The sequence below is a fragment of the Heterocephalus glaber genome, unplaced genomic scaffold (assembly GCF_053883595.1).
Source record: "Heterocephalus glaber isolate CG9 unplaced genomic scaffold, H.glaber_assembly_v1.0 deba00001608, whole genome shotgun sequence".
NCBI classification, from domain to species: Eukaryota; Metazoa; Chordata; class Mammalia; order Rodentia; family Bathyergidae; genus Heterocephalus; species Heterocephalus glaber.
Genome location: NW_028258379.1, coordinates 39,729,675 through 39,745,382, shown reverse-complemented (window position 1 = coordinate 39,745,382; position 15,708 = coordinate 39,729,675). Strand labels below are relative to the sequence as shown.

The following is a 15,708-nucleotide window of genomic DNA, read 5'->3' as shown; positions in this document are numbered from 1 at the left end:
GTGCAGGGGCCCGAAGGGGGCACGGGGCGCAGGGAGCACCCTGGACTTACCAGCAGATGCCCGAGCGTCAGCTGCTCCGAACATCCCCTGCCTTCGTTCCGACAGCAGATCTGGAGGGCCAGGATCTCTCTCCTGCAGCAATTGTCCTTAAACACCTGAAATCGAGGGACGCTGCTTCAGAGGATTAATATGTCTTAATCTCCACACGCTGCTGTTCTGGTCACGGTAAACCACTTAAAAAGTCAAGAGAGCAACTCTGGAGTGGACCTCATGAGCATTAAGGACCATTTTAATTTCCACAAGCTGGAGAGAGCACAATGGAGATCACACAACCACATTAGGTGAGCCAGAAGAAAACGAGCCCCACTGGATTGTTAAAGACCAAGCGGAAGCTGGCAGACACTCTCCAGGAAGTATGAGGGACGTCCCAGACAGCAGCGAGTGGCTGGGCCTGCATCCTCCGGGGCGCACCTGGACCAGGGGACCCTGTGGCCCTCAGTCGTCTGCTAGTGGACTGGACCGAGGGCTGGGACAATCTGTCAAACATCTCTTTCAGCTCCTCCTATGGAGGTTATGCTGCTTATAACTCACTCTTCACCAAAAAAGGAAGCTTTTAAATGAGGACTGCAATCTAATACTGCTGTATTTCTCTCTAAAGATGAAAACCTGCTTGCCTTTCTCTAATTTTAGTTGCTACCAGGAAACAAGTACTCCACTCTTTCCAACAGCACAGTACAGCACTTATCCCGGGGTGACTCCAAGAACCCCACCATCAGCTCCGAGCAGGAAAACCAGCCCTTAATCTGTCTTCCGGCCCCACAGGGAAAGGAACAGAATCAACAGCTGCCAAGAGTTAAAAATAAACTAATCTGGAGTTGAGTCTAAGTCTTCACGAACACAATGTCTTTAAAAGTGAATTAAGGTACAAAGTCAACAAAATAGCTATTTTAGTGGATGAGAATCATGCTTCCTTTTTGTGCCGCTAAATTCCTTCAATCATTTGAGTTCAGTCTCACAGGCAAAACAACACTGATAGACAACAGGAGAATAACACATGCACAACAATTTGCTCCATGTCCCCTGTCCAAACAAGGAACCTGGGAGACGCTGGGCTCCGCTCTGTCCCCGAGGATCCACGGCTTCTGTGCACCTCATTAATGATTCTCCAACAAACCTAGCTGTTCTTCCTCAGCTATCAGTGCTATCAAAAACAGGATAACTTGGAACAAAGAAGCAGAGACACTGAACCTGCCCTAGCCTGTGGACTTACTGCCCTCTTCACCCACGTGGACGAGTTCCCTGTGGCCTCACTAAGGGAAGGACCAGGCCGCCCCCCTTGTCCCCAGCAGCCAGCACCACACCAGGCTGCCCAGCCAGCGAGACCACTCATGCTGGTGCTGCCACAGCAGACCCCAGAGCCAGGATCCCAGGTAACAACCCCTATTAAAAACCTGCCGGTTCATTAATCCAAACAGTGGCAGCACACACATTTTTATTGATATTCAAGTACTTTAAGGGAGAGGTGTTTCAAACTACAAGTGCGCCTGGCAGGGCTTAGCAGTTAGTGGATCACCGCCTGTCACACAGGGTGTGAGAGGGAACCAGGCCCCTGAGGGGCGAACCTTGGGTCCCGGCGTGCCGTGTGTGTGCAGTGACACCACAGGCAGAGTGAACAGGGCGACAGCGTAACAGTGCTTCGGACACACCCCGCAGACCAGCGAGGCCTGAAGGTCACACCTGGTAAGAGCGGGCATGAGCTGTGGGACAGAGACCCACAAGGACAGTGGCACAGCACCCAGCACAGGGCCTGGCAAATGAACACACACTACCCGCAGACAACTCAGTTGCTTCACAGGCAGGGCTGGTTTGTTTTTTGGTACCGGGGATCGAACTTGGGACCTGTGCTTGCGAGGCAGGCAGTGGCACCACTGAGCTAAATCCCTGGCCCAGGGCTGTTTCTGACAGTGCGTCACACAGCACAGCCCCGCTGTGCACACTGAGGTAACCGAGTGTAGGGCACCAGAGGCAGACCGCAAGGAGCTCCACGAATACCTTCTCTTTGACGATGCCTTCTTGACACGCTGTGCACTTGGGACTCGAGGAGCTGCGGGAGACAGAGACCATGTTAGAGTGGAGGTACAAGCAGAGGGACGGTGCCCTGGAAGGCGGCTTTCAACAGGGGGCTGCTCAAGGAAGGGGAGAAATTCCCTTCGCTGGCCAAGTTTTCAGAAGGAAGCTGCTGAGTCCACAGCTGACCGCAGCCCTTCAGTGAACACAGGGATGTGTGCAAGCCCTGTGGGGCCCTCGGAGCAGTGCCCAATGTCCAAGGCCTCCTGCTTGCTGGCTGTGCCCAGCCCCAATCCCCAGCAAGCTGGTGCCACCATGTACGGAAAAGCCAAAGCCACGGCCTCCCTGCCTGGGCCTCTGCGGGGCCGGGAGGGGAGGGGAGACAGGCGCTCGCTGCTGTGCACCCCCGGCTGCCACCACCTCTCACCCCGGGACGGGCAGAGCAAGGGCTGTGTATGGGCCGAGTGGGGTAGAGCACTGCAGGAACACAGCTTGGGGAAAGGCGGCTGTCAGGCAGGGGCCCGTGCGCTCCTGGGCTCGGGGACCCAGGCATGAGTGGCCAGTAGGGAGAGCAGCTGGGCAGCCCTGCTAGGCCATGTGCCCTGAGGACAGTGGCCACTGCATCCAGCACAGGGCCTGGCAAGTAAACACACAGTACCTGCGGACAACCCAGCTGCTTCACAGCCAGGGCTGTTATCTGAGACAGGGTCTCACTATGTAGTTCAGGCTGGCCTTGAACTCGAAGTGATCCTCCTGCCTCAGCCTCCCGAGTACTGAGATTACAGGTATGCCGCCACCACGCCTGGCCAAGCCAGTGCTGTTTCTGCCTGCCTCTGCAATGCTCTGATGGCATCTGTGTCATCTACCGCATGGCACGCAGCTGGCTCTGCAGGGGGAAGGGGCTCCCAGCTCTGTCCTGACTGCCCGCCCCCTCCTGCAGCAGAGCCCTGCACTTGATGACTCAGTCAGCCTGAATCCCGGAACCCCAGCTCCTTCGGCAAAACAGCAATAGGAACACTGGGGCTCGAGGGCCGAGCGCAGGTGCGGCGGGAGGAGGGCTCAGCAGGTGGGCAGCGTGCACAGCAGCCTCAACAACCTCAGGCCTTCGGCCCAGGACGGCCAGACCAGGCCCAGCGACCCCCATACGCTCACAGACAAAGCCTCCGGGTCAGTGGGGGGTGAGGCGGGGCACCCACCTGAGCAGCGCAGCCATGCAGCTCTCACAGAAGCGATGCCCACACTCGGTCTGCTTCGGGTTGCACAGCACCAGGCGGCACTTCTCGCACTTGTACTTGTCCTCCACGGCCTTCACAAACTTCTCCTTGTAGCCGCCTTGCTCGGGGACAAACACGGACCCCGCGCTGCGGTCAGGCTGCAGCTTCAGCGGCGGGTTGGTTTGCAACGTGCCGGCTGAGTCCATCTTTTTACTCGGCTCCATTTAGGAGAGAGGAGTTCTGCCAGCGGGGAGAAAACTCCAGTAAATAGGGGCCACCTCATTGTTCCGGGCAGGGGTCACCAACAGTCACGTCCAAAAGACGTGCCGTCCTTCAGCCTTCGACAGCGCATGAGCACCAGGTTCCCAGCTTCCTCGTGGGAGAACAGACCTGGCCCAGGGCTTACTCCGCCCTCCTCCCTGGTGCCACTGCCAGCGGGGCAGCAGAGCACTCTGGGAAAGGCTCTGCGGCTGGACTGCAGACTACAGACTGTGCAGCAGCCGGCCTCAGCCACTTCTACTTCCCTCCTGGATTCTTGCGGTCCCATTCCATGTGGCAGGCAGGACACAACCTCTCATCCAACTTGCCACCACTGCCCTGTTCCCCTGAGAGGCCCCAGGCCCTCAGCTGGAGTCTGCCTCATCACTATTCTACTGTGCCCGATCACCTTGACTCAGCCTTCTGCTCTGGGCTGCTCTGTTACTCCCACCTGCAAGACCCACTGCCAGGGACCCAAGAGCTCCTAAGACGGCCACAGGGGTCCCAGCTGAGGCCAAGTAGCTGGGAACATGTAAGAACACAGCCTGTGGGGAGGAGGACCAAGTGTGCTGCGTGCACACGCAGACCTGCCCAAGTAAGACCCACCGATCTGCGTGACCAGTTAAAAACATAAAGCAGCTGAAGAAGTTCCCGAGGAAACATTAGCTTTAATGAAATCACAGCACACATTAATAAATATGCATAACAAGTGAACTCATCACCCTCAATGCGTGCCAGCACCTGTGTGAAGCTCGCGTGCGGTGGGACGAAGCTGGCTTCTTTCTCCCTGTTCTCTGGGCCCTGGATAGACTCTGATGAGGAGGACTGGACACTGGCAGTGTCCGGTGGCCCCAAGCTCTGGGCTTTCCTGGGAGCTCCTGCTGCACTCCCCAAAGCCCACATGAAGTGCGCCACCGCAAGAGGAAGAGGAAGGGAGGCTGTGAAGGGCAAGGGTCCTGCTCGGCCCCGTACCTCGGGGTTCGTACCACAGGAATGAATCTGCTGGATGGACTGAGGACATTCCTCTCAGAACTCACCAGCTCTCCCCAAAATGCACCTCGTTCTTGCCCAAACTATCTCTGTTTGCTACTTAAAAAATACGAAGCCAGACGGGGATTTAGCTCAGTGGCAAGCGCAAGAACCCAAGTTCGATCCCTGGTACCAAAAAAAAAAAAATGAAGCCAGGCCTGGTGGCCCATGCCTGTAACCCCAGCCACTTGGACAGCAGAGGCATCAGAATCACAAGTTTGAGGCCAGGCTGGGCAGCTTAATGAGACTCTGACTCAAAATAAAAAATAAAAAGGCGGCTGGGTGTGGTGGCACATGCCTGTGATCTCAGCACTTCAGAGGCTGAGGCAGGAGGATGGCTGTGAGTTCGAGGCTAGCCTGGGTTACACAGAGAGATCAGCCTGAACTACATGGCAAGACCTTGTCTCAAAAGACCAAATAAATAAATAATTTTTTAGGGCCTGGGCTTCAGCTCTGCAATGGAGCGCCTGTGCAGTGCTTGACAGGCCTGGGTTCAATCCCCAGTACTGCAAAAAGGGAACCAAGCTCTTCCCGCTCCTGAGAGCCTGGCACCCAGCCCCAGGCCCTGCCCTTCTCTGCAGGATGTGAGACTCGGAGCCAGGGCTGCCAGGTACCCCAGGGGAGCCCCCAGGGGCTTGGAACCGGCCCCTTTCTCCCCCGGCCCAGGCCTTACACTGCTTCTTGCTGCTTCTACTGGGGTTCGAGAAGAGCTCTTCACGGCCAGGACCGTGCAACCTACCACTGGCACATAGCAGGGGCCAGATCCAGGAACCTGAGTTCCAGCCACACGTGGGGTAGTGTCACACAACAGACATCACCATGGCAAAGTGAGAGGACTGGTGTGAAGTCTGCTCATGTGCGAGACAGCAGCTTTTCAAGGTGACCCGCGTGGCAGTGACTGCTCACACACTCACCTTCAGAACCTCACCCGTGACCATGCCAGGCAAGAAGGACCGGGGTGACCGGTGATGGTCAGCGAGAGCCAGCCCAGAGCCCCGTGCTACCCATGCCCGCCCGGCACCTGATGCCCTGGTCTGCAGTCCACCCAGGCCCTGGCACCTCCCACACTCTCCCTGGAGGAAGGCAGGCCTAGGCTGGGTCTGCTCCACCTGCTGACCCACAGAGCTCGGGCCCCTGGGTTAGGGCCTGGCAGGGAAGGGGTGCTCAGTGTGCGTCTGGACAGACGGGCAGTCACTGCTGTGACAACGCACGGTGCCAGGACATCGCCTCGAAGCTCCGTGCCCTGCAGAGCTCTCCCCATCTGCGTGCTTCTCTCCACAACACTCAGGACACGAGTGTTCAATCAAGAGTTTGTGATGAGAAACCTGGTTCTTGGGAGTGAATTCCTATTTCAAATACACCCCAGCCAGTGATGCGCGATTCGTCTCCTGTTCCTATACTGAGCATGTCACAAGCTATATAAAAAAGTGAAGAGTGTAGTCCTGGGGCTTTGTTTTGATAAAATGCTGAAAAATTGGTGAACAGGTGTAGAAGATACTCCAAGCACACAAACGAAAATTTCACAGCCCTGCGTTCAAGGGCACAGGAAGCCGGAAGCCAACAAGTTGGCGAGGACCGCGCCCCCCCCAGTGGTATGGGGATCCCCAAGGGCATCTCTGCAAACGGCCACCAGGCTCTCTTAGAGCCCTGCCCAGGTCCCCAAGGCCCATCCCTGAGCTACAGGCAGCCAGCAAGAGGGAAGAGCCCTGGGCAGCAAGGCAGGGAGAGTGGGGTCCTCCTTGGTCAGATGTTTGCCAGGGCCTGGGAGTACAGAAGGCCACCCAGACATGAGCGTCTGCTCCAGAATCGGGCAGGGCAAGGATGCCACTGGCCACGCCAGCTCACCATGTGCAGTTTTTGAAATTTCAGCTGAAGCAATCAGGCGAGACAAAGAAAAGGGGACTAAACAGGAGAAGTCAATCACTGTTTGCAGAGGACAAGGTCCTAATGCCTGCACCAAAAGACTTACAGCTGACAAATAAATTCAGGTTATAAAATCAACATTAAAGAATCAGTATCTTGGGCCAGGGATTTAGCTCAGTGATTCCAGTGCCTGCCTGGAAAGCGCAAGGTCCCGAGTTCAATCCCCAATACCAAAAAAAACCCCACCAAATAGTATCTTTACTATACATCAATAACGGACTAGGTGAGAAAGAAATCAGGAAAGCAACTCCATTCACAACAGCACACACACACACACATCCTAGGAATCAATCTAACCAAAGAAGTGGAAGACTTCTATAATGAAAATTTCAAAAACTGGAGAAAAAGACAGCAGAAAATGGAAAGATCCCATGTTCAAGAACTGTCAGAGTATTATTAAAATGGCCATATTACCACATAATCCTCTTCAAAATACCAATGACATTCTTCACAAAACTGTAAAAAACACTCCTAAAATTCATATGGCAGCACAAAAGACTCGGAATAGCCAAAGCAGTCCTAAGCAACAAGATCAAGGCTGGAGGCGAAGCAGTGGCAGATTTCAAATTACACTCCAGAGCCACAGTGACAAAAACAGCATGGTACTGGCAACCAGTGGGACGAAGAGAGGACACAAGAAACCCATCTGACGCTGGACAAAGGAGCCAAAATATTCGCTGAGAAGAAGACAGCCACTTTAACAAACAGTGCTACAAAAGCTGGACGTGCCCTTGGAGAAGACGGACACTAACTAGATCCCTCTCCCACCCTCCACAGTTCAGCTCAACATGGACGGAACACCTCAGCTTCAGCCCGGAAACTCTGAAACTGCTGTAGGAAACAGAGGAAACACTTGAAGCCATAGACACAGGCAAAGACTTCCTGGATAGAACAATCGGACTCCAACAGCACAGGAAATAATAGCAAGAATCAACAAGTGGGACAACAGCAAATTAAAAAGCCTCTGCACAGCAAGGGAAACAGCTAACAGCAGAGACAGGCGAAGCGGTGTTGGCAAATCTAAAGCACGGGTGTAGAGCGGGCCGTTTGTATCACTGACAGCTCTAAACTATTCACCATCACTGGGCTACAGAATGAGAGAAAATCTGTCAGCTACTCTGCCGACAGAGGACTAATATATAAAATATATAAAGAGGGGCCAGGGATTTAGCTCAGTGGTTCTGCCGTCTGCCTCACAAGCGCAAGGACCTGAGTCCGATCCCCGGTACAAAAAAAAATCTATATATCTATATATCTGTAGATATATATAGATATATGAAGAGCTCAAAAAAACTAACACCAAAAAATCAAACAGCCCAATCAATAATGGGTGAATGAACTGAAGAAGTGCAAGCAGCCAAAAGTATGTGAAAAAAAAAGTTCAACATCTCTCGCTATTAGAAAAATGCAAATCAAAATGACACCGAGATTCCATCTCACCCCAGTCAGAATGGGCATTGTCAGCACAAAAATCAGGAGATGCTGGCGAGGCTGTGGGGAAGAAGCAGCCCTCCTATACTGCTGGTGGAAGTGTACACTAGTGCAGCTACTGTGGAAATCAGGGAGGAAATTCCAAAAAAACATTTGATCCACCCGTGCCACTTACCTTATGACCCCCAAAAGGAACTTAGCATACACGAGACCCGCACACTGATGGTACTGTGGACCATGCACAGTGTCAAGATATGGAACCAGCCTCAGTGCCCATCAGCAGATGAATGGAGGAAGCAAATGTGGTGGTTTGCACTGTGTGGGTTACTCAGCCATAAAGAGGTACAAACTTTTGTCATCTGTAGGAAAATGGATGGATCCGAGATCCTTGGGTTGAGTGAAATGAGCCAGACTCAGAAAGACAAACACTACCTGTTCTCCCGAGTGTGTGGAGCCTACGAGATGACGAGAAAGCAGAGGGCATAAGGCTGGGAGTGCAAGGACAGGTAATGGGGAGACGGGTACGATGGAAAAACATCATGAGCATGGAAGTCGCCCCTCAAAGATGAGAGAGCCCGGAGGGTGACGGGAGTGCGCACCATCAAAGACCATTATTACAGGCATGGACGACATTGCCAGAAGGAAACCCAGCCATCTGTCAGCCAATTGCTCTAAGAGAAAGATGGGGGGAAAGAATCTCCTCAGCAGACGGGATCCAGAGGCAGGACGAGTGCCAGGGCCGGGGCTGGAGGGGCTTCCTCCTGTCAGAGGTGCCACGTGTGCGCCATCCATGGCGCGACCAGAGCGGGGCGCTCCAATGCCACATGCCGGGCCCTTCTGCACCACACCACAAACCCCTGCTCAGGTCCAGGACTCTGCAACCAACACCTGCACTGAGTGAGCCTGGAGGCCGGGCAGGAGGGGGCTGGCCTGCCCCACATCATGAGGGTGGGGAGCACAGGGATCACCTGGGGTGACCACCAAAACATGGCCCGGACGCCCTGGGCTGGCCTGCAGTGTGACTCCAACCCCGGCAGAGGAAGTGTTGGTGAACAGACACCCACTGGCAGGAGGCTGGGAAGGCAACCTGGCAGATGCACGGGGTGCCACAGGGAGTTGGGGCAGGGCAGGGCCCGTGGAGGAGTAGAGAGGCCAGGAGCTGCCTGACTCTGGACGGCCGGGTGTCCCTTCCCCGGCACCGTGGTCACCCTCTGAACACCCACATCTGCAAGTGCTGGGCCCGGTCCTCACAGGGTCTGTCTTCCTCCTCGGGGGCATGAGGTAGGCTGGCAAAACGGGGGTGCTTCATGTCAGAGCCTTTCTTCAACAAATCCCTTCCTGGCGGTTGTTGGCGGTTTTATTTCTTGATTATGCAAGAAATAAAAGGCATCCATATTGGAAAAGGAGAAGTACAACTATTTGGGGTTTTTTTTTTGGTACCAGGGATCGAACTCAGGACCTTGCGCTTTCAAGGCAGGTGGCGGAACCACTGAGCTAAATCCCTGGCCCTTTTTTTTGGTTTTTTGACACAGGGTCTTGCTTTGTAGTTCAGGCTGGCCCTGAATTCATTATGTAGCCCAGGCTGGCCTCAAACTTGTGGTGATCCTCCTGCCTCTACCTCCATGTCCAGTTACTATTTCTACTTTCAGATGACATGATCGCATTTGTAGGAATTCATAAGGAACTAGCTGAAACGATAATCTTGTCTAGTAAGATTATAGGATGTAGGGCCAGGTATTTAGCTCAGTGGTTCTACCACCTGCCTCGCAAGCGCAAGGACCTGAGTTTGATCCCCGGTACCAAAAAAAGAAAGAAAAGGTTATAGGATGTAACAGTAGTAAATAAAAGTCAGCAGTAAGTTTATATATTAGCAATGGACAATGTAAAAGTGAAATTAAGAAAATCTTGAATAGCATCCAGAAGAATAAAATACCCAGGAGCAGCTACACAAGAGCAGCAGGTCTGTACAATGAAAATCATAAATCATCACTGAAAGAAACTAACCCTAAATAAAAGGAAAGAGGTCCTGTCCCATGTCCGTGGGCGGATGCACCCAGGGTCTTCTGGGGACACTCCAGCTGGCCCCGCCTCTCGACGGCACTCACCAGGACAGGACCTGAGAACTCACCAGGACCGTTCAGCGGTGTGCACGTGGCCAAGATCGGAAGGGAATGCAGAAGGCTTGGGGCACACTGCCACTGGGGATGAGCCTGGCCCAGGGGTCAGGGGTGGGGCTGAGGGCCCAAACCTCCTCGCCTGCCTTGCACTTCTGAGTAACCAGCCGCACCCTGGAGACACAAGAGGGTTGCCAGTCCTTGGCCAGTCCATTAGTGATAAAGTCATCATCACCTCAGACACTCCAAGAACCTCGGAGTGGGAGTCGGAGTCGTAGGCTTGGAAATGAGGACTGAGACCAAATGTACACTTCGCAACAGAAGCATAACAGGCACCACCCTGAAGATACAGACCCCAAAGAACGGAACGGGTGTTTAAAGACCACACGTACGCCCGTTCACAGCAGTAAGGGTCAGAAGCGCCAAAAGGTGGAGCCTACTGGACGGGTACATCAGACGTGATCTGTGTGGGATGGGATGTCACTCGGCCCTAACGAAGAGGAAGCTTCAGTTCACACTGCCATGGATGAACTCTGAAAGCCTTAGGCTAAGACAAGCCAGACACAAAAGGGCGTGCGTTCCATGACCCCACGCACACAGACACCCACAGGACACCTGAATCCAGACTGGCTGGCTCTGCTTCAGGCCGAGGAACATCGGGGCTGCACAACACAGCCAACCCAGCAGCGCCTCTGAACTGTTCACTTTAAAATGGTTAATTTGATATGATGCGAATTTCACCTCAATTTTAAAAACTGCAGTTTTCACCACCATCAGGGACAGAATGGCTGAAATTTTAGAAAATGAAGAATTCCAAGTGTTGGCAAGGACACACAGCAGTGGGGGTGTAAGCGGGTGGGTGCTTCGAGGCCCATCCTGGGGGCTCACCAGTCCCACAGACCCCACAGTTCCCCTCCTCGAATGAACAGAAAAAGTATGCCCACACAAACACCTGCACACCATGTCTGTGGCAGCACTCCTGTAAAAGCCAAAAGCAGAGGAGCCCAAATGTTCATCAAGTGGTGAATAGAGAAACAGAATGTGGCAGATCCATTAAGGGAACATTATTTGGCCATGAAAAGGAATGAAGCATTGACAACACTGCCTCATGCAGCAAAACCAGTGCTTGGTGACAGAAGTGAGAAGCAAATGTCTGTGTACAGGACGGTCCAGAACAGGCCAATCCAGAGACAGGAAGAGACTCGTGGCTACCAGGAGTTGGCCGGGGTGGAGGAGGCCGGCCGCCCAGGGAGGGTGAGGCCCTCTGGGGTGATGAATGCTCTGGACTTAGAGAGCAGTGACGGCTGCGTGATGTGAACATAACTAAAGCCATGGACGGGCACGTTTAAAATACTACAAAAGGGGAGTTTTACATTATGTGAGTTTTTATCTCATATTTTAAAATGCAAAAAGAATTTTCTTAGCGAAAAAGATCTGTGAGGATGAGGGTGAGCCTCCTCATCGCCCAGCCTGCAGCTTCTCGCGGCAGCTGGGCCTGTGCTACACCCGTCCCCACTGACAGCCAGACTCCCTGACCGCTGGAAGTACTTTAAAGGGAAAGTGGAAAGTAGAGCGAGGACGTCAGAAGTCCTCGAAGAACTAACTTTGGGGGGATAATGTTTTAAACTAAAAGCAGAGACATCCAAGGACAGCAACCACATGGAGCGTGGGCTCTGGTGACAGCTGCTGATGGCTGGCAGGATCCCCTCACCCACTACTGTCTGCCCCTGGGCCGGGGCAACAGATCCTACAGCATGCTCCAAAGAAACACGACGTTCAAAGCCCTCTGAACTAAAACCACCACACGAAAGAAGTTCCTGAAGCAAAACATTTTTCTTTTCTTTCCAGTACCAGGGATCGAACTCAGAACCTTGCACTTGCCAGGCAGGTCCAGTGAACTACTCTTCTTCTAAGGTATTTGTGATGGTAATTTCTTTTCTTTTCTTTTTTCGGTACCGGGGACTGAACTCACGACCTTGCACTTGCGAGGCAGGCGCTGGAACCACTGAGCTACATCCCCAGCCCTGTGATGGTCATTTCTAACCTGTGACCGTATCTGGTCATTCGGACTATGCTGCGGCCAGGCTGGGGATCCTTGCATCGTGGCTTCCACCTGCAGGCCGTTTGAGAGTAGCGATAAGAAAGAAGCAAAGCCACATCCTTGGAGCCACTCAGCGCGGGGGCCTACAGAACCTCTCATTATAGCTCTTCACTTAACCACAAACACCTTGTTCCACTTGCTTTACACAGGGACAGGAAGTTAAAGTCTACCTTTGTTCTAAAACTCACATGCATCGATCATAAGTTGATTAGTATTGATAATTACTGTGCTGAAGAAAAACCATACAATTCAAGCACATACAAGACGGCTTTGAGGCCGCCCCTGGGGACTTGCGAGCTAAGGTCTAACAGCTTGCTTCAGGGAAGTGACAGGGTGACGATGGCCAGAGCTGGGCACAGACAGCTCCAGGTGGCAGAAGTCGAGGCCACTACCACTACGGCACCTTCTCATCCTCACCGGTGCCCAGTGGGTACAGCTCTGCTTCCAGGCAGTGAAGAAGTGTCCCGCGGGGTATGACAACAGATTCACTGCCCAAGCGTGCAGAGGAAGTCGCCGCAAAGGGCCTGGTGGGACTCACGGGTGCCACACATGCCCCGGTGCCAAGCAGAAGCCAGCGGAAGCCACAGCCAGGCTGGTGTCCTGGACCATGCCTGGAATTCTTGGTACCCAAGCTCTGGGGATGCGGTCTCCTTCAGGCAGAATTACTGCTCCATTATTAACTAACTGCTGTTTGCTACATTTTTAGGCTCGAGTTTATTGTATTTTGAGGCCCCATTTCTCTCCAATGATAGGGCATCTCTAATTTCCTGAGGAAAAAGTTGCAGGCTCAGAATCCTGGCTGGCAGAGGCTGCTCTACCCCGTGAGGCCACGTGTGGATGGGCCTCCCTCTCTCTGGTGCTGCTGCTTGAAGGAATCACCTGAGGTTCCCCGCATCTGCGATTCCAGCTCAGCTGCACTTTAACTGGAAACACAAGGACAACTGCTAACAAAAGGGTGTCCAGGCCGGGGATTTAGCTCAGTGGTTTCGCCGCCTGATGCGCAAACACAAGGACCTGAGTTCGATCCCCAGAACCAAAAAAAAACAGAACAAAAGAAAGGGTGTCCAGAGGATGGGGAAACCAAAAGAGGGAAGCATCCGAAAACTAAACCCAAGGGCTCCTGCCAGCAAGAAAGGATGCAGCATAACCTATGTGCAGGAAAAACAAGCCCAACACCCACCCGGTCCCGGGACAGACCAGCAGCAACCAGGGGATGCCAAAACAAAGAGAAAGAGAGCAGAGCAGCACAGACAGGTGTGGCGCCAACGAAACCGCATCCAGAACTCCCTCGGCTCGCTGACGGCCTGGACACCCCGGCCCCTTGCACCTCGGGATGGGGACCGGCCGCCCAGGACAGGAGAGCAGAGAGGAGCCTGGGCTCACCCATCCCAGCCCTGTGCAAAGACGGACAGGGAGGGGGCAGACAGACTGACCTGCTAGGCTGACAGCTTCGCCCAGACAAAGTGTGGTCTGCCGACCTTTCTGAAGACAGGACCCACTCAGGGCCCTGTGATACCAACACCCTTGCTGTGTGGTTTGCGATTTGTAGAAGTCACCCATTCCAGGCTTCAGCCGTGCAGACACTGCACTCTCCTGGCCTGGGGTCCAGGTCCTGTAGCCAGGACAGGAAGGAGGGCGCAGAGCCCAGTGCTCGGGCCACACTGTGGGCCTTGGCAGTGGGGAGCACCTCTCCCAGGAGGCCTCTGGGTCCAGCCCAGCTGGGGCAGGGCTGCAATGGGCACTGGGAGAAGTTGCAGGGCTCACTTTCCCGGGACGTGGCGGGCCTGTGGCCCACGGAGAAGTGGCTTCTCATGTTAGAGCCAACGTGCAGCTTGAAACACGAGACTGTAGAAAACGCTGGCTTGCACCTCTGTCTCCATTTAGTTTCTTCTGCAGACTTCCCCGCTCCCACCTGGGTTTAAAGTTTCTGATCACGTTCTGATCCAAACTCACTCAGCCTCTCCTCTGAACACAAGCTGGGCAATCCTGTGTGAGAGGCCCAAGACATGGGCCTGTGTGCAGCCTGCACAACATGCACTCAGAAATGAGCAGTGAGACTCCTAAGTTACTCATCAAGGAGGGAGGGAACAGTAGAAAGATCAGGAATGGAGGCAACATTTTGTAAGTAACTTGACTTGGAATCCACAAAGATGTTTGGTAAACTTGTAAATAAAACTACAAGGCTAGGACTGGCTCAGGATAAGGGGCTTGGGAGCAGACCCTGGGTACTGTTCCCAGCACGACAAAATAAAGTAAATAAAATTAAAAAGAAGCTCTTCCTTAAAGTGAAAGGAAATAAACGAACGCATCTAACTGTGTAACCAGCGGATGGCTCAGAGAGAACTGGGTCAAGCGAGTTGAAAGTAACAGCTTGGCAGGATATCCCTAGGGTTAGAGTTAGCCCCTGCACCCGAAGGACAGCAGGAGGAACCAGAGCCAGCCTGGGGACCACACTGTAATCCCAGAACTGAGAGAGGCTGAGGCAGGAGGATCGTAAGTCAAGTCTTGCTTGGGCAACTTAGTGAGACCGTGTCTCAAAATAAAATATTAAAAGCGCTGATGGAGCAGCCCTGGCGGCGGGAGGAACGGCAGCAGCCGAGGAGTGTAGCTCCGCAAGGCTCCCGTGTGCGCACAGCCCGCGACGCCAAGATGCCCAAGAAGAAGGTCAGCTCCTCCGAAGGGGCAGCAAAGGAGGAGCCCAAGAGGAGATCAGTGAAGCTGTCGGCTAAACCTGGTCCTGCAAAAGTGGAAACGAAGCCAAAAAAGACAGTGGGAAAGGATAAATCTTCCGACAAAAAAGTGCAACCAAAAGGGAAAAGGGGACCAAAAGGAAAACAGGCTGAAATGGCTAATCAAGGACCTAAGGAAGATTTGCCCACGGAAAACGGGGAAACTAAAAACAAGGAGAGCGCAGCCTCCGGTCAATTCTCAGGAAAACCAAAAAAATTTAAATAACAATTTCAAAGTGTACATCTCTGTAAAATGACACTCTAACCATTCTACATGCACACAGGCTGTGGATATCTGCGGTTTTTGAGTGACGCGTGCATCATGAAGTCTGATTCTTGTCACTTTGCCATCAAGTATTACACACAGACAGAAAAGGGCAGGGACTGGTGTGCCGTTTTATGAGGTCACTCCCCAGATGGAGGAATGACCTCCACCCAGACAGACAGCCGGGCGTCACCAGGCTCCAGGACACTGGTGTCTCCCTCCGACCCTAAGTCCCTCTGTGCCCTGCAGAAACTACGGCCTAACTTTCCTGGTTATCATTTCCTGGCTTTTCTTTAGAGATTTATCACCCAGCTGAGCAGCCTAACACACTATTTAATTTTGACTGCTTCTGAGTTTGACATGAATAGAATCCTACCTTATGTGTTTTTTGTTTTGTTTTGTTTGAGAGAGGATCTCACTATGTAGCCCGAGCTAGCCTTGACCCTCCCGCTTCAGCCTCCTTAGTGCTAGCAGGTGCACACCCCTGTGCCCGGCTCTGTATATATTCTTTCCTCTTGCTTTTGTTGTTGTTCAACATGATGGTTGCTGTAGCTATAGTTTATCCTCCTTCCTGTGT

The 15,708-nt window shown here is 53.2% G+C and overlaps 1 protein-coding gene and 1 pseudogene across 3 annotated transcripts in view; one reads left to right on the top strand and one right to left on the bottom strand.

The window, feature by feature from the left end:
• The window catches only part of Traf3 (TNF receptor associated factor 3), a 92,028-nt gene that overhangs the window by 22,011 nt on the left and 54,309 nt on the right, over positions 1–15,708 (bottom strand). For all 3 annotated transcript variants that reach the window (XM_004836910.4, XM_004836913.4, XM_087195613.1), the window contains 3 exons: positions 3,264–3,521; positions 2,053–2,104; positions 51–155 (listed from right to left, as the gene is read on the bottom strand). In XM_004836910.4, the coding sequence (XP_004836967.1) occupies positions 51–155; positions 2,053–2,104; positions 3,264–3,505 (399 nt within the window). In that variant the 5' untranslated portion in view covers positions 3,506–3,521. The remainder of the gene's footprint in view (positions 1–50; positions 156–2,052; positions 2,105–3,263; positions 3,522–15,708) is intronic.
• Positions 14,575–15,394, top strand: LOC147822880 (non-histone chromosomal protein HMG-14 pseudogene; annotated as a pseudogene).